Source organism: Ovis aries, chromosome 20, assembly GCF_016772045.2.
Source record: "Ovis aries strain OAR_USU_Benz2616 breed Rambouillet chromosome 20, ARS-UI_Ramb_v3.0, whole genome shotgun sequence".
NCBI classification, from domain to species: domain Eukaryota; kingdom Metazoa; phylum Chordata; class Mammalia; order Artiodactyla; family Bovidae; genus Ovis; species Ovis aries.
Genome location: NC_056073.1, coordinates 6,765,400 through 6,788,514, shown reverse-complemented (window position 1 = coordinate 6,788,514; position 23,115 = coordinate 6,765,400). Strand labels below are relative to the sequence as shown.

Here is a 23,115-nt window from a genome sequence, read left to right as displayed (position 1 = left end):
GTAGAGCCCGGTTCTTAAGATTTTTTGGTCGGTGCTCCCAGAGGGAGAAGAGAGCCTCCATACCTTGTGGGCGTGGCTGTGTGATTTAGAGGTATTTAACCAAGGAGGCACCGGAACTGAGAATGGGAAGAAGCCCTAAGGGGTCGCACGAGGTGGCCTCCGGGGTGCTGTTTAAAAGGAAGGCTGTCTTTTAAAAGGAAGCTGCTGAGCGGCTCTGCCTGGCCGCACAGGAGGAGGTGTGGCCTCCTGCGCTGTGGTCCCCAGCTGGGAGCAGCTTCCCGCTTCCTTCTCTGCTCGACCCTTGTCAACGCCCATCTTGCAGTCATTTCAGAGCTGTTCTCCAGGCAGCGAGCGCTTGAGGGGCTCTGACGCTCCCCGGCCACTCCTCCAGGCGTTTCACCTGGCCTGGTCTTTTCTCCCCCGTCCCTGTCTGGAGGTTCAGCGGGGCCCGGCTTCTCCCTGGGTGTGGCAGCCGGTGCTCCTGAGCGGAAGGATAGGGACGTTTGTTACAGATGTGACCGCATTCTCTCACAGCCACGATGGGAACCCTAACATTTAAGTAAAGCTGTTTCCAGCGCAAAGACTTAAGTCTCCATCTTCGCTAAACTGGGACTCACGGAAGAGATTCTGCTCATTAAATCCTCATTTTGGTTCCAGTCTAAAAGCATTAAACTGAAGGACAGAGCTGGTGTTGATTGTACTCTTGTGGGAGAGTGCATGTGGGTGGGTGTAGGTCAGATGCAGAGGCAGAGGGAAGGAGAAAAGATCCAGGCCCTCCCTCTGTAGTGCCCTGCCCCCGACCAGGTGCTGTCGTGCTTGTTCAGTGAATGTCACGGCCTCAAAAGAGGATCTGCATCTCCCTGCTTTACAGACGAGGAAGCTGAGGCTGGGAGTGCTTTCCCGCCGAGGCTCCCGCAGCTGGAGTCTGGAGAAGGGACTTCGATGTGTCCCCCATGGCCAAGCCCGTAAAAGCCTGGCCGCTCAGCTTGTAGAGATCGAACCCTACCTTTTCACCTCTGTGATCTTGACATGAGGCAACCTCTTGGTTGTGTAAAGGAAGTGTAGTTTGGACAGTTTAGAAAATTAATGCATTTGAGGAAAGTTTTCAGTAGACCCTGAAGAGAGCACTTCTGAGTGTGACGTTAATCCCCAGCAAGGTCCCCACGTCCCTGCCCCTCTCTGCATCTGGTCTTTCAAAGGGACACGTTGTAGACAAGAGCGTGAGGAACTGCTTCCTGTACACTGTCCCCGTCGTGTTGGCATCAGCCCTCTTTTCACTCTGAGAGGATGACATCATGCTTTCCCGGCATCTGGAATTTCATCAGGGAATGGAGTCTGCGCCTTTTCCTTCCTCTGCCCAAGAAGGCAGCTGTTCAGGGCCCCGGGGACTGGCTCCTTTCTTGCCCCTTTCACCCCCGCTCACACTCAGCTCCCGGACTGGGATGTGTCCCAGTTCTGCTGTGAGTCCCAGCTTGGTGACCCTGCAGATATTGGCAGTGCTGGCCTCTGACCCGCGGACTGGGCCGACAAACCACGGCGGGGCCCTCACCTTCCGCTGGGTCTCCTTGGTTGGTCTGGGATGTGCGTGCGTGCGTGCATGTTCTCTGCCTCCAAGCTTGATACCATCCCATCAAATCCTGCACTCTCCTGATTGGATTCTTCTCTCTTCTCTTTCCAGATGCTTCCTCTTGAACGCATGGCGCGTTTAAACTGACAGTGCCAACCAGTCCCATGTATATGCCCCCAGCCCATAACTGTGTTAGTGGCTGTTGGTCTGGGGCGCTGTGTCGCTCTTCCTCTGTTTTTGTCTTTTCTTTCCCGTTTGATAACATAACACGCTGTCAGTTTCACAGCACAGTTCCTTGTCTATAGCAGCATTTATTTGCATTTTTCCCCCATATGGTTGAGGGGAAAATGTTTGTACTGTGTGGGTCACAATGATAGATTCTGTTTGCGTTGTGTGGTGTCACGTGTAGTAAACATTTGCAAATCAATGAATGTCTTTTGTTTTCTTAATTGTTAGCTGCTTGGATATTTAGAAAAGTCAGGTAAACTTGCCATCTTGTAAGTATTGTTCAGACCACAGTTGCATCTCCAGCTTCCATTCTGTTTCTCAGATGCATGAAGATTCAGATTGGCTGACCATTTTATGCACTTTTCATTGTAAAACATTGGACATTTTCCTCGAAACTCAGTTTTTGTTTTCGTGGATGACTGCATGGCCTCGAACCTAATTTTGTTATGTGTTTGTCAGATTTGTTCCAATTATTCTCTCTCATAAGAACGCTTTTCTGTGAATTACATGTTAAGTTATTCAGAAATTTTGAAAGGCATAACTTGGCAGCTCACCTGCCTTCACCAGATTCTAGTTTATTGGCATGATTCTGTCTCCGATGGGAAGGCTAGATTCGCTTCATTTGCTACATGTGGCATGCTTCTGATTTTTCAGATAACTCATTTGCATCTTTTACCCCTCATCTTATTGCTCAAGTATGTATGTTTTTGCGATAAGGAAGTTCCCTTAAAAAAATCCTGGTTTTGGTGGAGGGAAGACTTAAGGGGAAGAGGCTGTTGTAGCGTGATTTGTGGACAGACAGGACGTTGGTAAATGTGTGATCATGCATATGAAGATATGTTTCCGGCCACATCTTACCTTTAAGTAGCCTTGACCACAAAGGTTTCTGCCTGGAAGATGTTGCGCATATACCTAAGTTTAGGACTTGGTCTTTTTTCTCTGTTAAGTCAAAATGGAAGTGACTCTCACGCCATCATACCTGTCCAGTGAAATAAGACAAGGGAGGATTTACAGATCATTCATCACAACTTTTCCTCTAACAGGCAATTTGTAAACATCAATTACCCATAAATTTTATTGTGATATTCAGAAAGGTTCATGGTGATAGAGTATTCATTTTGTGGATAACTTCCTTCCTGATTCTTTAGTCGCTCAGTCGTGTCTGACTCTTTGCAACCCCATGGACTGCAGCATGGACTCCCTGTCCATCACCAGCTCTGGAGCTTGCTCAAACCGTCGGGTCAGTGATGCCATCCAGTCATCTCATCCTCTGTCGTCCCCTTCTCCTCCTGCCTTCAGTCTTGCCCAGCATCAGGCTCTTTTCCAATGAGTCAGTTCTTTGCATCAGGTGGCTTAAGTATAATTCTTAGTACAATTTAAAATTCTTCTAGATTAAGTTCCCATGATGATATAAAGTGAACTATTGATAAATAAAAGAGATAAGACAAAACCTAAAAATTAAAAAAAGAAAGCTGACCGTTGGATTTCAAGATGGAGAAGGCATTTGTATACTTGGAAGATGAAGTAAGTCATAAAAGAAACAGTTGATGGATTTATCTACATGGAGATGAGATTTCTGATCTTTTTGAAAGTCAGGGAAGTCAGGGAGACTTTTCCAACATTGCATGTGAAGGCTGTCTTTCCTTACTCTGTTGGAAGTTACTTCACATCCAAGAAGAGATGTACCTGCTCTAGAACAGTGGACAGAAAGAAAAGCAGAGAAACCCCACAGAAACCAATAAGTGATTCACAGGAGAAAACAATCGAAATGGGCTTTTTAACGTGAAATCATTATTCACAGCTGGAATCGAGATTGCCGGGAAAAATATCAATAACCTCAGATATGCAGATGGCAGGAAGTGAAGAAGAACTAAAGAGCCTCTCGATGAAGTAAAAGAGGAGAGTGAAAAAGTTGGCTTAAAACTCAACATTCAGAAAACGAAGATCATGGCATCTGGTCCCATCACTTCATGGGAAATAGATGGGAAAACAGTGGAAACAGTGACAGACTTTATTTTCTTGGGCTCCAAATCACTGCAGATGGTGATTGTAGCCATGAAATTAAAAGACGCTTGCTCCTTGGAAGAAAAGCAGTGACAAGCCTAGACAGCGTATTAAAAAGCAGAGACATTATTTTGCCAACAAAGGTCTGTCTAGTCAAAGCTATGGTTTTTCCAGTAGCCATGTATGGATGTGAGAGTTGGACCATAAAGAAGGCTGAGTACCAAAGAATTGATGCTTTAGAACTGTGGTGTTGGAGAAGACTCTTGAGAGTCCCTTGGACTGTAAGGAGATCCAACCAGTCAAGCCTAAAGGAAATCAATCCTGAATATTCATTGGGAGGACTAATGCAGAAGCTAAAGCTCCAATGCTTTGGCCACCTGATATGAAGAACTGACTCATTAGAAAAGATCATGATGCTGGAAAAGACTGAAGGCAGGAGGAGAAGGGAATGACAGAGGATGAGATGGTGGGATGGCATCACCAACTTGATGGACATGAGTTTGAGCAGGCTCCAGGAGTTGGTGATGGACAGGGAAGCCTGGCTTAGTACAGGCCATGGGGTCACAAAGAATCGGACATGACTGAGCGACTGAACAACAACAATTACTCACAACATGTTAATCAAAGAATTTATGCCTATCAGATGTTTAAGATTTTAAAAATAGAATAATATATCAAATATTGATGAGAGTACAGGAAGTGCCTGTTATCATGGAAGTATAAGTTATTATGGCATCTCTGGAAGGGAATTTGGTAGTGTTATTAAAAACTTAAAGACTGTGCATACACTTTGATTCTGTTGTTACACTTGTAAGAATTTATCCTAAGACAGCAATCAGGAGTGTACACTGAGAGGCACGCCCAAGATTTTTTTTCTCCTGATGTACACAGAGGTGTCTAACAGGTTCCAAGCACCATGCCAAGCATGTACAGGGGCAGCTGGCATGTGCCAGGTGGCTTCAGGCTAATTCTTGTCTGATTTCCACGACGGTTCTATTAGGTAGAGGCAAATAATCATCTGCCTCCAATAGAGTTCTAAGCTGGGATTCAGAGAGGTTAAGTAACTTGCCCAGGCTCACACAGCAAAGAAACGGAAGAACTAATAAGTAGTGTCTGAAAGGGTGATATGCTAAGTAGTCTGTGATCCTTCTGTAGAAGGAAATAACTAAGCGGTCAGTAAAAATCCTATTAGAATCATACTGATTGCGGGAAAACATTCATGGTGTCGTTTTGGGTGAGAGGGCGTTCCGGTGTGCAGACGAAGGTGCTGAAGCTCATAGCTGGTCCCGATCCTGTTGAAGCGCGTGTTTATAACCACAGATGCCGGGCACCGGCACCGCCGAATGTTAAGGTTGATTATCCCTCCGTGGCAGGACTTGGTTTGAGTTGTTTCCTCATCACGCCGTCGTGTGTGTATCTGTGGTTTTTATTTTTCCAGTCACCTAAGTTACTTTTTCATAATTACGAGAATACTGTCGCTGTCAGTGGGTATTTTGATGTCAGTGGCCCAATGATTCAGGGAGTCCCAAAACCACACGGTCTCCAAAATATTTCTGGAGTGGGGAGCATTTGAATAATATGCTACAGATGATGGTGGGAGAGGCAAAAATAGCCTTTGGTTTCTAAAATTACACATCATGTTGTTTCTTTTCCAATGGGATTTTGACCCGATTTTGCTTATTGTACATTTTCCCTCTTGGCTGGTGAAGTATAGGTTCAGTTCTGCTACAGTAATATATTGAAAGGAAGATACTGAAGGAAAAGAAAGTTTCTTTCCACTCGGGGCAGGATATGGGCAAAGGTGACTCATACAGCCTTTCTCTTGGAGTCCTGCAGTCTGTCTGAAGGTCTCCCCTGAGCTGTCCCCTGCGGGCAGTTAGTACTCGGGGAAAGCTGATCTTGCCCGAAGGCTTGCTCCGTGATCTGCAGGTGCCGTCTCCTTGAGATGGATCAGACCAGCGCTAGGGGGTCAAGGATGGTTTTGTCTTGAATAGGAGAGCACAGTGAGTGTCCTCAGCTGCGTCATATAATTCTCAGGGAATCCAAGTCCAGACCCTCGTATTCTTTTCTGTGGTGCTGTTACCCTTGTGTGCTATTATGAGGTTAAAGTGGTTTTAAAATGTCAGCCTCCTATGTCACTGGTGATAAGTTACTTAAACAGCAACTCTGCTTCCCAGAATTCCTAAGTGATGAGCATTTTGTCCTGCTGACCCCTAAGGAGCATGTAAACTCTGCCTCCTGAACCGGAAAGAGAAAGCAAAGCTGCGTGTGAATGTTGCAAAGCGCAGTCCTGAACTCAGGGCAGTTCTTCACTCCTGTGAACACAAGAAATGCCACCCTAAGGCACCGTCGTGGGGACTGAAGCCCGAGCGGGCTCATGGCATCTGGGGCTGAGGGGGCGGCCTCCGTGAAGTCCCAGCGACGTGGCAGGGGCTCAGGCGTGGACTGCCTCCCGACTCGCACCTGGGACTTGACCTTCTTGGAAAAACACCAGCTCTGTTTACTCAGCAGAGGCAACAGGCCAGGTCCTAGCATAGAGGCTGTGGCAGGTGGTTCCTCTCAACCTAAAGCTTATTGTTACTTTCGCTAAAGCAACACGTGAGAACCCACAGGACCTAGGACGGTGCCGGAATTCCACTGCGGGTCTGTGTGACCCCAAAGACCACCCCCACCCCAGTGCCCGCATCCCGCCCTGACGTCTGTGCAGAGCCCTGTCTTGTGAGTCATGGTTTGAACTGTCCAGTTATTTTTACTAAAAGCCAAAGTTTCGCACCCTCCCTTCCCAGGGACTTGGACAGGGGCCCCGTGGGGGTGCTCGTGTCTTTTCCCTGATGAGGCAGCCCTCGGACGTTGGCCCAGATGGGCTCTTTGTTGTCATCCTTCCCCTAGTACGTGGCCGGTGGGGCTCAGAGGCCACTGTCCCGCCTTGGGGACCCAGGGCGCCTGAGGCTCTGGGATACACTGCCTTCCTTCCCTCGACCTCTCCAGTGGCATGACACTAGAGTGGGGAAGTAAAAAAAAATAAACCACTGATCGTGAACACATAGGCAGCACACGCCCTCCAGGTTTCCCAGCTTTTACCCTAAAGCCCTTAAGGGGTGTGAACTTGGGCAGAGCTTTTATTGCCTGGACAGCGTTCACAGCCCTCTCTGACTCACGTTCATTAGTTGATGATTGTGGAGGAGTAGATGGTATTTGCATGTGGTACAAATCGGACGTGTTGTGGTGGTGTATCCAACCATGGGCACCTCCTGCTGATACAGAGACCCTGTCGGCGCAGGCGGTGGACAGCTTCAGCACCAGCGAAGCACCAGATCCCCACACAGTCTCAGCTCTGTGCACCCGCATGACCTTATCCCTCATCCCTCCCCGGTGTGCGGGGGAGTGCTGCCGCAGAGCTGGGCCGGACGCGGTGTGTCTGCCCCTCCTTGCAGACCCAGGGCAGGCCCCTGGGGGCCGCAGGCGCTCCTCCCTGTGGGTCGATCTTGTTGGGATCGCCTAGATTCATCAGGGAGGCTCTGGTCCTGTCGCTCCTCACCTGCTCCAGGGCATCCCTGGTTTCGATCCATCTCCTTTCCCAAGGTGCCTGGGCACCTGAGAGAAACTGATCCCTTCCTCAAGGGAGGGCAGAATGCCCGCCCCCTGGGAGATGCTGACACCTCTCTTAGGACACAAAATCTACACGGCATCAGACATAGTGATTCTTGCCAGAGAAAAGAGTTCTGTGGTTTCCAGTTGCTGCACATGGAAGCAGATGACAACTTCACGACACAGGCTTTCAGTAGTAGGTGAACAAATAAATACAAGCGTGTAAGCATACCTTCATGAGGAATGTTGGTTGGTAGCTGGGCTTCCGCTGAGGGCAGATGAGAGGCCAGGCACCCTGATTACATGTAAACATGTAAATTAAACAGCCTGTCAATTGATCTTTCAGAGGATTGTGTGGACTAGGAAGGCAATGGATTGATGTGGACCAGGGGTTCTGGGATGGAAGTGTGGGGTTAGAGAATGTTTTTGCTTATTAGGGGTTATTAGTAAGATTCGAAAATGACAGAAGGGTGTTTCTGTAAGAAACACTGTGATGAGAAATAACAGTCCACGCTGTCTTGTAGAGGACAGTGGGCAAACCGGTTTTTCTGGGATGGGAAATGCAGATACTGAGAATCAAGGGGGCGCATAGCTGGGTGTTTCCAGGTAATCAGAGAGGAATGTTAGTCCTGTTTCCTCTGTGTTTTCTTATACATTCATTACGGTTACGTGCTGTGGTTAAATATAGTACTTCAGAATCCTTATATTAACTTCTGAGGGAAGGTATAATAAGTTGTCCATGAAAAGAATTATGCAGCAGTTTCATAAATGTGCCTTCTGTTAAGGTCCAAACGTACATTTAACACAGAGATAAATATAGAAAAGGGCAGAAGGTATATTCAGACACTGATGAAGACCCAGGTGTCTTGCTCCTCTTGTGGCGGGAGGCCCTGGAGTACTTTTCCATGGGCCGGAATCAATAGGTCCCTTCAGGAGCCCTTTTGCAGCAGCCGCTCCGAGTCAGGACAGCGCCTGCATGGAGAGTGGAGCGTGGCCCCAGGCCTGCGGGCTGTTGTGTCTAGGACGAGCTGGTTTTGCACCCCCTTGGCTCAGCTTTCCTGTCTGTAGAAGCCACAGCCAGCTTATTCAAGAGAGGCAGTGCATTCTTTTGTGAAGACCAGACTCATACTAAGCTCAATTACCTTAGAATTGGTTACTTTAAAAAAAAAGGAATTGGATTTGGTGTGGGTGCAGATACTGACTTACGCTTTTAGCAGTAGGTCATTACTTGGCTGACTAAGGTCCGTCTAGTCAAGGCTATGGTTTTTCCTGTGGTCATGTATGGATGTGAGAGTTGGACTGTGAAGAAGGCTGAGCGCTGAAGAAATGATGCTTTTGAACTGTGGTGTTGGAGAAGACTCTTGAGAGTCCCTTGGACTGCAAGGAGATCCAACCAGTCCATCCTAAAGGAGATCAGCCCTAGGATTTCTTTGGAGGGAATGATGCTGAGGCTGAAACTCCAGTACTTTGGCCACCTCATGCGAAGAGTTGACTCACTGGAAAAGACTCTGATGCTGGGAGGGGTTGGGGGCAGGAGGAGAAAGGGACGACAGAGGATGAGATGGCTGGATGGCATCACTGACTCGATGGACGTGAGTCTGAGTGAACTGCAGGAGTTGGTGATGGACAGGGAGGCCTGGTGTGCTGCGATTCATGGGGTCGCAGAGTCGGACACGACTGAGCGACTGAACTGAACTGAACTGTGTTGTTGTTTAGTCGCTAGGTCGTGTCTGACTCCTTGTGACTCCATGGACTGCAGCACGCCAGTCTTCCCTGTCCTTCACTGTCTTCCAGGGTTTTCCAGAGTTTGGTCATAACCGACCGAATTTACTTTTTGCTAAAAAATGGTTGATTTTGCATTTGTCAAAGGCAAATGCGTTTATCAAATTAAGTTGTGAATGACCAAAAGCTATTCAAAGATGTGTGGTAGAAATCAATCATCTCTCAGATGTCTCTCTTTTTCCTTTTTTTAAAATAAACTGGAACACTGAAGTTAATACAGTGGGCAGGTCTTGAAAACTCTGTGTGTGTGTGTGTGTGTGTGTGTACCATCTTTTGCCTAACTTTTAAAAACCTAGTATTCTTTTTTTTAAAAAAACTTTTTATTGAAGTATAGTTGATTTACAATATGTTAGTTTCTGGTGTACAGCAAAGTGATTCGGTTATACATACATATGTATATATGCTTATGATTTTTCATATTGTTTTCCAGCCTTGAATCCTTAAACTCCCATGTTACCAAATGTGTCTGGACTATGTCATGTGGTTAGCATATTTGAAAGATAAAATGACTTTCTGTTCAGAATGCAATTTTTGAACTGTATTGTTTATTTTCTTGGTTTCATTGAGAACGTGAATGTTTACTATTTTGCAGAGATTTTTATCAGGTTACTCAATGTTTCGTATGATCTAAATTGATCATAGTTTGTCATCAGTGAGACTTAATCATCACGTGATAGAATTTTGTGTGTCCTTTTCATGCCATTTGAGGAACAAGACCCTCCAGTCCCACCCCCGTATCGCAGAACAGCCTGGAAAACTGTCGTGTTTTTTTCCTGTTGTAGATTGGCGGCTGCTGCAGCCTCACTGTGTTCTGTGTGCGTGATAACAGGCTGACTCGGATCCCCGCAGAGGTGTCTCGGGCGGCCGAGCTGCACGTCCTGGATGTGGCAGGGAATAGGTAAGCCCGAGATAAGCAAACGGTCCTCCAGCCCAGCCTTGGCCGTCTCGCCTTTGCTCCGCTTGGCAGAGCATGTACTGATGGGTCGCCTGAGCCAGGCCCGGAAGCTCTCAGTCTGGGAGCCAGGGTGGTGGAGCCCGTGGAGGGGACAAGGTCAGGGCCGCTGGCGCCTAGAGTCCTTTCAGGGTACTGTGGGTGCAGCTGGAGATGTGGGTTTTGGTTGGTGGTATCCTAATGGAAGGTGGGGGGAGACCTAGGTCTTGGCTTTTATAACTGGCTTCCATGAGTCACCATGGGCCTCAGTTTCCTCATCTGAAAAATGAGCTCCAGTGAGTTTGAGCTAGAGTTTAGCTGGGAGTTATGCTCAGCTCTACCTGTGACTTTGTGAACAATATTGTACTCAGACACTTTGCTGGCGAAAAGATCCATAGCTGATGTCAAAATTACCAAATGCTTCATAGTCTAAGAAACCTAAAGAGCCGCCAGTCTGTGTCGGGTTCTGGGTCAGAGGCCTGCCGGCATGCTCACCAGCCTGTAACGTGCAGTAGTTTCAACCATTCTGAGCGGATTTCATCACTGCAGGCGTCGCTGCACTTTCCTACCCAGGCTCTGCTTTCCACCTCCGACCCTTTCTCTGGCTCTGTACCTTTGTCTTTTCTCCCTCATGCCCCTCTCTGGGAAGACTTCTCTCTGGGTCTGTGTTTCTGGATTATCCCAGTGATCACTGCCTGTTTACCTGCGTGCGGGCCTCCGAAAGCTGAAGTTACCTGAAGTGCATGCGACAGCTGTGTGTCATTGTGATTTGTGCCTTCAGGAGATGCCTGGCGAATATTTGTTAACTGAATGAAAACATGAGAAATGTTGGTTCTGCAGAATAGCTGGCAGGCCACTGCAAAGTACCTGATGTCACAGGCTTCATTGCCAAGAGGAATTTTAAAAATGCTTTCGAGTGTTAGATGGGAGAGGGTGGGGGACGGGGTGTTAGAGTGTTAGATGGGCTGGGGCCGGGGGGAAGATGATCAGTGGTCCTAAGTGGTAAATGCTGGTGACTTGAAGAGTGTCTGGGGAACTGTGTCCTCAGTGATTCACAGCTCGCAGGTCAGGCATGGGCCACAATTTTTCACTCCTGCTAATGGATTGTGGGCAGCAGAGCTAAACAAATAGCAGGACGTGGGGGAATCTGGTGATGAGTTATAGCCTCAAGAAGCGCTCACCATATTCAAGTTGATGCTTTCAGGACCTCAGGATAGATTCTTAAGGCCGCTCATTGGTGACTGGAATCTCGGGATTAGTTAGAGCTGGATGTTGACTTTCCGCTTGGACCGAGCCCCCAGGAGACGTGCAGTGTGAGAAGGTCCCCCTTCCCTCCCTCCTGTGCTCTTCCTGCAGCAGGAGAAGCCCAGGGACTCCAGACCCGTCCTGGTTCTCGCTGCTCTGGAGAGCATGCATCTGCATGACTAATTCTTCAGCAGAAAGATGACTCTGGTGTCTAAAAACTGCTTTTTACACCAGTGAAGTCCCTGTTCTCCAGTTCTCAGAAGAAGGGAAAGTTCTATTTTTATTACGCCTGGGCCAGGGTGGAGAAAACCCAATTAAAATGCCGAGTGCCACAGCTGTCATCTGAGCGGGTTAAGTGTGCCATTTAGGCCATGGTATATGCAGATTCATAGCCAGATTTCAAACTTATTAAATGTATTTAATGACTACTTATTCAAAGTATCGGTATAGAAGCTCATAAAAAAGAGGCTGTCATGTCAGCTTTTCAGCTTGCAGAGATGTCGCACCATGGGAAGTCCTACCAAACACCACAGAAGTTTCTATCTGTCCTCCCAAGCATATAAATATAGCAAATGGCACAGGGGCCCTGCATGTTCGTTCCTAGAAACCTTCTTTGACACATTTGATAGGAAAAATTACAGTAATTTTTCCTAAAATGCCTCTTGGAAACGAAAGCACGAAGCCTCCGGGTCCAGTAACAGAGGAGGTGCCTTGTATCAGTCATGGGCCCAGGACACAGAGGTCCCTGACTCTCAGCTTCTTCCCCATGGGACTGTCCACCAAGTACACAAAATTGGGTATTTGAGCCTCTTCCTCGAAGTACTACTAATGCCAAATACTGCAGACCAGGGCTGTCAGTGGAAAGATAGTTTGTACCTTTGACTTTCATAATCCAAAAGATTAAGTTAAAAAGACTAAATAAGGTATCACCACATACCTATTAGGATGGCTTTTGTTAAAAAGACAAGAGATACAACGTGTTGGCAGAGAAAAGAGCCCCCGTGTGCAGTATTGGGGAAATGTAAGTTGGTGCATCCACTCTGGAAAACAGCATGGAGTTTTTCCTCAATAAATTTCTATAAATAGAACTACCGTATGACCCAGCAGTTCCACTTCTGGACAAGAAAGCAGGACATCAAAGAGGCGTCTCCTGTTCCCTGTTCACTGCAGCTTTATTCACAGTAGCCAAGGTGTGAAAACAGCTCCAGCCACGCCGGGTGGACGGGTGAAGGCGATGCGGTGTGTGCCTGTGTGTTCATATCCATACACACGAAGTGGAATATTCCAGCTGTGAGAAGGCCGGAAACCCTGCCATCTGCAGCATGGGCACAGTCGCTCAGTGGTGTCCGACTCTTCGTGATGTCACGGACTGGAGCCCTCCTGGCTCCTCTGTCCATGGAATTTTCCAGGCAGGAATACTGGAGTGGGTTGCCATGTTCTTCTCCGGTTTACAACATGGACCTTGAAAGCATTTTGCTAAGTGAGATAAGTTAGAGAAAGGCAGATACTGTGAGATCTCGCTGATTTGTGGAATCTAAACAAGCTGAGACAGAATAGAGTGGTGGTTGCTAGGGGCCAGCGGGTGGGGACATGAGATGCTGGAGGGCGCACGTTTCCAGTTAGCAGGTGAAGCAGCTCTGAGAGTCTAACGTGCAGCAGGTGACTGCAGTTAGCAACACTGTACCGTATCCTTCAGAGGTGCCAAGAAGCCCATCTTAAATGTCTCCAGCATACATACTCACTGGTGATTATATGAGGAGATGGAGGTCCTAAGCCTACTAGGCAGGCATTTCCCAGTGTCCTTGTCCTCTGTATCCTTGGGAAGGTTGGTTTCAGGACCTTGCCCCGACCAGGGTGCCAACAGGGGCAGACGCCTGCAAGTGCCCAGCCCCCTAGGTTAGATGCTGCAGTACAGTGGACCCCCATATCTGTGAGTCCTGCATCCCCAGACACGGAGAACTGACTGTATATGTCAGTGCATCAAATCATCACACTGTCCACCTCAGGTTTACAAAGTGTTACCTGTCAATAAAGCTGGAAAAAATATTAAAAGAGAAAATGCAACACAACAGTGTAGCCAGACTGGGGAGCCCTGAGCTGCTGGAGAGTGAGCTGCGCCTCCGCCCTGTGACCCACGATGCCCAGGGCTGAGCGCCTGTGTGGCCAGTGCCCGGAGATCCCGCTCTTGTCTTTAGAATGTCTTGCCTGTGGAAAATTCCAGAGAGTGAAGTGATTCCCCTGAAGGACGACTGGAAACCCGGGGTTATGGAGGCTTTCTTTCACTTTAGATATTTAGGCACTGTTGACATTTTTTTCACCGATTATATTCGCTCGCTGTATGAATCTTTAAACATTTTGAAAACTTTACTTAAAACTAACAATTCTAGTAGGAAGAAACAGATGAAATGCTCAGTTGTAAGTAACATTCAGCTGTCAGTTAAGTTAGTATTACATTAATCAGTCAGCCACGTTTGGTTGTTAAGAAAATTGGATAAAGCAACTGCTGTCCTAATCGGCTCATAGCTTCCTCATAGCTACGAGGGGCTTCCCTCACAGCTCGGTTGGTAAAGAATCTGCCGGCAGTGCAGGAGACCCTGGTTCGATTCCTGGGTCAGGAAGTTCCACTGGAGAAAGGGTAGGCTACCCACCCTAGTATTCTTGGGCTTCCCTTGTGGCTACCTGCCATGAGGGAGACCTGGGTTCGATCCCTGGTTTGGGAAGATCCCCTGGAGAAGGGAAAGGCTATCCACTCCAATATTCTGGCCTGGGGAATTCCATGGACCGTATAGGACTTGGGGTCGCAAAGAGTCGGACACAACTGAGTGACTTTAAGAAAAGAAAGGTCCTAATCAGAGGTGGGGAAGGTTACGTCAGGCTGGGCTGGTCACCGAGGTACCTAAAAAGAAGCTCACGACACGGTTGTTCATTTCTTCCAGTCCTTGTACTGTCGCTGTAAATAGTAGCTGTAGGCTTTTTATTTCTTTATTTATTTAGGGGATGTGGTCCTAAATGGAACCTGGTGATGTGTACAAACGGGGCTGTGGCTTCTTATGTTGATCTTGTAATGAGTGGAAGGTACCAGAATAAACCAAAAATATATTATTAACTCTGCTGGAAAGTGGGAATATATACATATATATACTTTTAAAAAATAGAAAACATAATATATAGATTTAATATATGCATAGATTTTGTATATTTAAACTCTGCTTCTGGCCTGTGTCTGACTTGGTTCACCCCAGAGAAGCAGGGCAGTGTGTGTCTTACCCCCTCAGGCTGCGGTGCGTCAGTGCAGGGCCGCCCAGCCCGCGGAGTCTGTTTGCAGACTGGGCAGGGAGCAGAGGCTTTTTTTCCCCTTTTGCACTGGGAACACCTCTGTCCACAAGACACGGGTGAACGAGCTCGTGTGTGTGGCGTGTGCTTGGCCGGTAGCAGCTGTATTCCAGCTGCTACACTGATGCTTTGCAGGAAAACCTGTGTTCTAGACCACGTGTCCGTCTTGCCTGGCTCGGTGGCATGTGACTTTCAGACCTGTTGCTGTGGAGTCTAATGACTTACTTTAGTTCATATGATGTGATTTGTCATCCTTAGCAGCTGTTACTGATGCTCTGCTTTGCCTTTTATTTATACCTTTGCTTTAGCATTTAGCTGGGAAGCCAGTTATTAGCCTGAGAAGCCACGATGACCGTGTTCTCAGTATCTGTGTGTCATGCCAGCTTTCAAGCCTTGATTTATTCTTTTCTTTCTGCTCTTAAAAGTAGAGATGCTGACTATAGATTTCTTGCCCAAGACCTTGAAACATTCCAGAGGATATTAGCTTAACTCCTTTTTAACAAAGAAATAAGGACAGACTTTGAAAAGAAATTATCCTTGGGTTCCGTGACATGAAAGAGGGTTTGATGTCCTTTAAGCGCCTGCAGTGAATTAGGGTATTCTTTTTAAAAAGCCCCATCATAGTGTCTGACAGATACTTGCTTTGTGTCTTCAGCTTCCTTGCGTTTAGCGTGTGTGTGAAGGCATTTAGGCAGATGAGAGATCATTTGAAGCTTATACAAATAAGCACAGAGATTTCACTTCCAAGCCACCTCAAGGAACCCAACCGCTGCCTCAGAAAAAGGGGAGCTGGGGCTGTAAGCGGCTGTGCCCCCCAGTTCCCCACCCCTGCCCCAGGCATCCTTATGGTATATGCACGTCATTGCACTGGGTGGATTCTGGGATTTAAAAACACATATCTCCCACCCAGTTTGACTGTCATTAGTACAAGACTGGCAGGTACACCACGTGGAGTCTTTTCGGGGTCCTTTAACATAGGTAAGTTTCATGGCATTGACTTGAGAACCTCACTTCCCTGTGGGCACGGTTCCCTATGATTATCTGGCACCACACCCCTTGCATGTGTAGGGGGTGGATCAGCCTTTCCTGGACGATTAGGAAAAGAAAATATTTTCTCACCTCCATAAATAGGACAAGGGAAGGCATTTGCGAAAATGTATTTATTCTTCTTACAGAAAGTTTGTTAATACTCTCATTGCTTTCTTTGGTCATTTTTAGCTTCATCCGTTAAAATAACTCAGCTGGTCTGTGCTTACGTTTTACTTGGGTTAGTCTTATGCTACTGGAGTCTAGCTGCTCTTCCTAGAGTTCTAGTTTATTTCCCATAAGTCTGTCAATTCAAAATGCATCTGATAAGGCAGTATTAATCTGTTGGTGAGATGTTAGGCAGCTCTTCTATGTATGTTAAGTGGAGATAGAGGTACCATTTCATAGAAGAAAGAACCCCAGAATACACACTGTCATGTAATGTCTTTCAGAACTAATGGGCCAGAAATTTCTTTGAAGAAAATATGTGTCATACTGTAGATAACAAACTGTGATCAGCTTATTTTTTATCTAACTTATGAAATCACTTCTAAGGTGGAACCATCATTTAATCCATGGAGCCACCCTTAGAGTAAAAATACTTGATCAGGTATAACCTTCGGCTCTTTAAGCCTTAAATTCCTGGCATCTGCAGAGGTTCGGGTGTTTTCAGAGTGAATTAGTGATGTGTATAAAGCGCTGACTTCTACCACAGCCCCACGCTCGGCGCCCTTCCGTTTGGGGCCGGAAGGTTCCTTGTTGCGGGACTGCCCTGTGCACTGTAGGGTGTTTGGCGGCATCCGAGCGTGACCCTAGATGACGGCAGCGTCCCCAGGGTCTTTCCCGGCACCCAGGGGTTAGAGCTCTGCTTCCAAGGCCCGGGGCCAGGTTCAGTCCCTGGTTAGGGAACGAAGCTCCCACAAGCCACATGGCGAGGCCACAAAAAATAAAGAAAAAACAAACCTCCCCCAAAATGTCTCTAGCCGTTGCCAGGTGTCCGCTGGGGGCAAAATCACCCCTGGTTGAGGGATTCTCTGCAAGTTGCCTTTGCCAGGTATCAAGTACATCTGATTTCTGGTAACAGTCTCCACTAAATGGATTTCACTGGTCAAGTATTTGTACAGGCATGAATATAAAACTAATCTTGAGGAATCGCGTTACAGGTTTTTAAAGTGCTTTAATAGATACCATCCCCTTTGAAACTGAGGCAATCTGAGGTGGAAATTAATGATCATGTAGGTGTCTGAGAAGTGGGAGCTTTCAGAAGCTTTAACGTCTAAAATGGAATGCCTGAAATAATCTCCCCGGAGAGAGCAGGTGGAGTCCGTGAAAAAACGCTTGTAATCTTTAACTGCGATTTAAACTCTTCAGCGCCCCAGCCTCCCTCACATCCCGGTTTACAGGAGCGCCTGGGACCAGGCACTCCCACGGCTTCATTGCAGCCCCGCTGACCTGACTCAGGAAGGGCTTGGCTTCTGGGTCCTTCCACAAGTGCGCTGGCTTACCCCCGCCCTGACCTTCACATGGAAACTGGCTTCCCTGATAGCTCAGCTGGTAAAGAGTCCGCCTGCAGTGCGGGAGACCCCGGTTCAATTCCTGGGTCGGGAAGATCCCCTGGAGAAGGGAAAGGCTGCCCACTGCAGTATTCTGGCCTGGAGAATTCCATGGACTGTATAGTCCACGGGGTCGCAAAGAGTGGGGCATGACTGACGACTTTCACTTTCCCAGCCTAAGAGTAAACAGTGTGTGCTGTAACTTCCTGATCCTTTTGCCCGGTGGCCTGAAGGTGCCAGAGAGAGGTGATGGCGGGAAAGGGTGGCACAGTCACCCTGCGAGGCGTCTCCTGGCAAAGGGGGCACAGTGCATCTCAGTATAAGCAGAACATCATTTCACACACCGCACCCAGTCTCAGGAAGCAGTTGTTGGCTTTTTGTCTGTTGTGGACAAGGTTTGATTTAATCACAGACTGTAAGCGCCCAGCCTCTCCTTGTGTTTGCACCAAGGCTGTCGCACCTGCCTTTATCGCTGACCGCTTTGAACTTGAAAGCTCTCTGGCTATCGGACAACCAGGCCCAGCCCCTGCTCACATTCCAGACGGACACCGACCACACCACCGGGGAGAAGATCCTCACCTGTGTCTTACTTCCTCAGCTGCCTTCTGAACCCACCTGCCAAGGTGAATTGAAGGGCTGGGTTCACTTGGCCCCGAGAGTTAGCAGCGGCTCCTGCCCATCTGTAAGGCCTCTCCCTGGCCATGGGGCTGTAGGCCAGCCCAGCTGTGAGGTCCTTGTGGGTCTCCCCTGGGGAGCCTCTGCCGTATCTTTGCAGAACACATGCTCATACCTGTGTATCACGCCTGGCATTCCTTAAATAGCCTTCTGGTTTTGAATTCCAGCTAAGGCTGAAAATGCACATATGTCCTCCTAAAAGAGATAAGAGTCCCTTAAAATTCATGCAGACAGTTTGGAGGATTAGTATTGATGGTCTCCAGCGTTTTTAAGCCAGGGAGTTGTTTTGAGTAACTATACCTTTGTTTTGTAACTCATATGTGCTTTAAAAAAAGCATTCATAGTCATGTGGCATAGCTGTCAAAGCCTTTGCTGAGAGCTGGTTTTGATAGAAGAAGTCTAGAAGGCTCTGGGCAAATGGAGTCACCTCGCTGACCCCAGCCTGGTTAGAGGAATGTTAAGACCCCAAGAGGACAGTGTAGGTTGAGCGGCCAAGAAAAGGGCTAGATCCCACATGTGTGGCCACCTCACTGTCAAGAGGAAGATTTTGAAGTGAGCGTGTAAGAAAGAATCTTAAAAAAGAGGTCTGGGAATCATGATGACGTTCTGGAATGAAATAGTAAAGGCCGATTTAGCAGATGTGATCTCAGGTAGATTGAGGCATCCTCGGAAAGACAGGGTCGCCTTGCCACGGCAGCCCTGCTCACGTGGCCTTTGTCCGGCAGAGAACCTGCCCCGCTGCGGCGCCCTCGAGAGCCTGGTGCACGACGTGCCAGAAGAGGCCTGGAACGAGCGGGCGGTCCACCGGGTCAGCGCCATCCGGTTTCTGGACGATGAGAAGGATGACGACGACAACGAAACGGTACGGGATTCGGGCTGCTTGGCGTTCACGGATGCTCACAATGGAAACGCCTTCTGAGGTTGAGAGTGGCGCCTGATAAAGAGCCCTCTTATTTTCAAATAGTCTTTACTCCTTTCTGCCTTTGGCAGGTAAGGATTTTTTTTAGAAGGCAAAAGCTAGATATTTCTAAGGTCCTGGTTCACCAAGTGCATGTAGAGCAACTGGGACTTATAGATGTGTTTGTTTCACAGGGTGTGGGTGCCTCTTTTTCTTTCTTTGTGATGGTTTCCCCTCAGGCCCCCACTGCTTTCTTAAAATCAGCTGGGAAGAGTTTCTTTTCCATTGTTCGCAGTGAGCTAAGTCGCTCCCCTCCGTCCCCCGCCATGTACAGCTCTGCCATGTGGACTCATCCACGTTTCACCGAGTGGCTTAGCTTGCCTGCTGTCCTCTTGGACTTGGTGCTCCCCGTCATGTGACCCAGGAGCCTTCACCTTCTTGAAGAGAGCGTGTGACCTCCGTAGGATTCCCTTACACGCTTTCATTCAGAATCAGGCATAGGTTTGAGGGGACCGCTCAGCTCGACTTGCCTCCATCCTCGACATGTGTCTCTGCCATTTGGCTGAGTCAAGGACAACTTGTGAGCCTTCCTGCAAGTTGACTTTGGCCTCTGAACTTCCTGACACTAATTGAGATTTTCATAAGCAGAGCTCACGGGGAATACTTGCTGCCCCCAAGACAAAGGGAGGTTTTAAAATTACTGCCAGGCAGCAGTCTGTTATTCCAGCTGTCCGCCGGGGGACTTTTATTTACTTACAGTAGTAGAGGGCAGAGTAGGAATTAAGCATGACAAAATGACTCCAGCCAAAAGGGCTCTTCAATTTTATCTCATGGCTTTACTGCTCACTGGCTGAGTTCTGCCCTGCCTTTGTTACCCTACGATGCCCTTCCTCAGACTCACTGGCGAGAGGTAGGTGCTGTTTTAGGAGCAGAAGAGCACATAGCATCTTTAATAATATAATTTTTAAAACATTGTCCATACCCCGTTACTTCACTTCCAGCCCTGTGGTCTTTCAGGAAAAAATGTGAATTTTATTCAGTAGGTCATATAAATATTAATAAAACAGACGAATTAGAAAAGAAGTCCTTTCTCACCTCCCTTTTCCTTCACCTCCTGTGCCTCATGGGTTGAAGAAGCCCTTCAGATAATAGTAGAACAGTCTAGTGATTCTAATTTTAGACTTTTTGACCCCTTTTTCTTTTACCTTCTTCCACCCTCCTCATTATATCTTGTAAATCTTTTATTATTTTTCTTACTGTTCGTGGAACCTTGTTTTTATCTTAACACAGCTCATATTTTCCTAAGTATTCTTTTATCCTGAAAGGAACTCTTCCATCTTGACGAGATAAGTTGTAGACAGCATTTTCATCCTTCCTTCCAGTTGGGACCAGTTGATAAATGCTTATAGCTCCAAGGCAAGCTTTCTACCCGCTCTGCCTGTGGCCTCTGGGCAGGGAGACCTGCGTTGGAAAGCTTTTGCAGGAGTGATGGAGAGAAGCCCAAACACTCACCCTGATATTTGCTTTTCAGAGAACACTCCTGAGACGAGCCACACCCCACCCAGGGGAGCTCAAGAGCATGAAAAAGACAGTGGAGAATTTACGGAATGACAGGAATGCTGCTAAAGGACTGGATTCCAACAAAAACGAGGTCAACCATGCCATCGACCGTGTGACCACATCGGTGTAGGTGGTGCGTCCGTCTTACCTCCCGAGTCATCCTGCTGCGGAGCCGGCCTGCCCCCCTGGAGCCCCCCCACTGGGATGCTGCGCCCAGGAAGTGCCTTACTCTCATCCGACAGCCAGTCACTGCACGCACCCGTGGTCTCCAGCTTGATTTTTTTTTTCTCCTAAATTTCAGTTGTTTGTAATGAGTAGAATACACTACTGACAACACCTGACCTTTGTTTCTGTCTTGTGTTGGGGTCAGGGAGAGCAGGAAGGGGGATTCTGGTCCCCCTCCCTCCCATCAAGTGCTGGGACATTGCGAACCCACGTTCTCTTGGACCTACTGATGAGAGAGTTTTATGTATGGAAAAAAAAATTGGTAATTTTTTAAACCCTTTTTGGCAGCTCAGATGGTGTACATTTAAACATTTTGTATAGGTATTTCGTAACAAAAAATATGTATTTCCTTTTGTTATTTTATCCTGGAAACGGTACACATTTTAGTATTTGTGCAGGAAAAAAATACAGCCCTAAAGTATTTGTTTTTATTTGTACTATCCACTTGTGCCTTATTGTCGCCCGAGTCCTGTCAAACCAGTTGTCACAGTGACATCTTTGAGCAGAGATGAGGCTGGAAAGGTGATACTTTGGAAGCAGTGTTGGATTTTAATCAGTAGTCAGGAGGATTTATTTTTAACCAAAAAGAGTTACCACCAATTTGCAAATTTTATCAGTTGATTTTTTTTTAAGATGAACCAAAGGATTAGACTGCTAATATTTCATATCTTTTCCACATTGACGTTTTCATGAATGGGTCTCTTAGGATGAGTGTCCTGTCTGATTGTACCTACTCAGAAGGTACGTGCCGTTTGTAAAATAAAACAGAGCAGAAAAGCACAAAAAGAGCAAACCGGTTCAGAAATTTAGTGAGGAAATAAATTATGTACGGCAAAGAGAAAGTATGATTTTTTTTATTAAAGAAAGCTTTAAAAGTTTTATACTGAGATATAAAAGCCACAATAAAGCAGAATAACCTACGACCCTGTTAGAAATGTTGCTATCTTTATAAGTGCAATTTAATTTGTAAATAGAGTTTGGATCAAAGTGTAACAAAATGTTGCTTCAAGTTTTAATTTTAAGTCTGCTAATTTAAGAGGTGCGGGGTATGTTTTGGTGTGTTTCTGTTGATCTCTTTTTAACTTTATTTTGTATGACGTGATGAAAGAGGAGTGAAGAACGCCCGTCCCTGTCTAGTGTTCAGGAAAATCATGCTGTTGATGTTGCCTTTTTATCCTTTCCATGAAATAAAGTCAGCCTGGACATTAGCGATACAGCTTTTTAAAGTTGATTATCTCCTCGTATGTTCAGATGATAACAGGTAGCCGAGTTCTTTAAGAATGAGCTCCCTCTCCTCGGATTCCTGAAGCGCTGCTCAGCTTCCTGTGAGCCTCCTGTGGGACTGAACTTCGCATCTCCCCAACCAGGGGGAACGGAACCCAGCACCCTCCTCAGTCTGCCTCCCCACCTTGGGTTGGGGCCGACTGGCCAGTTGAACTCCTTAGAAACCCGCTTTCAACCAGCCAGATACCATGCCTTCTTTTACTACCGGGCATTTACTTACTGAGTTTGTTTTGCCTTGTTGGTGGTGTGTATGTGTGTATCGAGTCGTAAGGCTGCTGAGTTGAGAGCGCGTGGCACGCAGTGGTTTTCAGCTGGTCAGTCTATCTCATTCCCGCATCAGTGGGCACCCTTCTCCTTCTTTCCATTTTAAGATTCTGGCATACTCTGTTTTATAAAGATGATGCCACAGAGTCCTGGGCTGACAGAGCTGTAGACTGGCTTTATTTAAGGAGAGTTACCTTGACCCTGAAAAGCAGAAAAGATTTCCTGGTATTCTGTTGGTTTATCTCCATATGAAGCCCAAACTCAGCTCACCATGGCTTGGGTGGAATAGAGATGGACAGGAAGAGTATGTATGTTTGAATTTTTCTAGAAAATTCTGCATACCTAATTGTTTCCTTTGGTCTGTCTCCTCCACATACCCCTGGGCATTTTTTTTTTTTTTTCTGGTTTGTTTGATAATGTTTTTTGTTTTCAGAAGGAAAAGTCACTTTCACCTTGGTCATTTACTCTGGGTGACGCAATGCTGCTCTTACCCTCCAGATGCTGGGACAGAGGTACCCTTCACAGTGGAAACGGCACCAACCAGTCAGACCCAACCCAAGAACATGCCAGCCTCTTACAAGGAAAAGAAAATAAATAATTAGGTATGTAGAATCTCCTAGAGAAATTTAAATGCTCACACTGTTCTGTCCACCTCTATTCCCCCAAAGCCGTGGTGAGCTGGACAGTAAAGGATGAGCTTTATATGAAAACAAAATCCACCGTGGACGGTCTCTCTGTTCTTCAGGGTCAAGATTTCACCTTAGATAAAGTCGGTCTGCTTCTCATTCAGCCCATGAGTTTTAAGTATCATCTTTATAAAAACAAAACCAAGAATGCCGAATCTTAAAATGGGTAAAGGAAGCAAGGTTTTTTATCATTATGACTCCTGGGGGCTCAATGGTAAAGCATCTGCCTGCAGTGCAGGAGACTCGGGTTCAGCCTTATCATTTTA

General features: G+C 47.0%; 1 protein-coding gene across 4 annotated transcripts in view; it reads left to right on the top strand.

Annotated features, from left to right (window-relative positions):
- LRRC1 (leucine rich repeat containing 1) overlaps positions 1-21,829 on the top strand; it is a 130,095-nt gene extending 108,266 nt beyond the window's left edge. For all 4 annotated transcript variants that reach the window (XM_027959033.3, XM_060403075.1, XM_060403074.1 and 1 more), the window contains exons 11-14: positions 9,952-10,067; positions 17,708-17,880; positions 18,658-18,794; positions 20,362-21,829. In XM_027959033.3, the coding sequence (XP_027814834.1) occupies positions 9,952-10,067; positions 17,708-17,880; positions 18,658-18,794; positions 20,362-20,520 (585 nt within the window). In that variant the 3' untranslated portion in view covers positions 20,521-21,829. The remainder of the gene's footprint in view (positions 1-9,951; positions 10,068-17,707; positions 17,881-18,657; positions 18,795-20,361) is intronic.
- Positions 21,830-23,115: the final 1,286 nt, after the last annotated feature.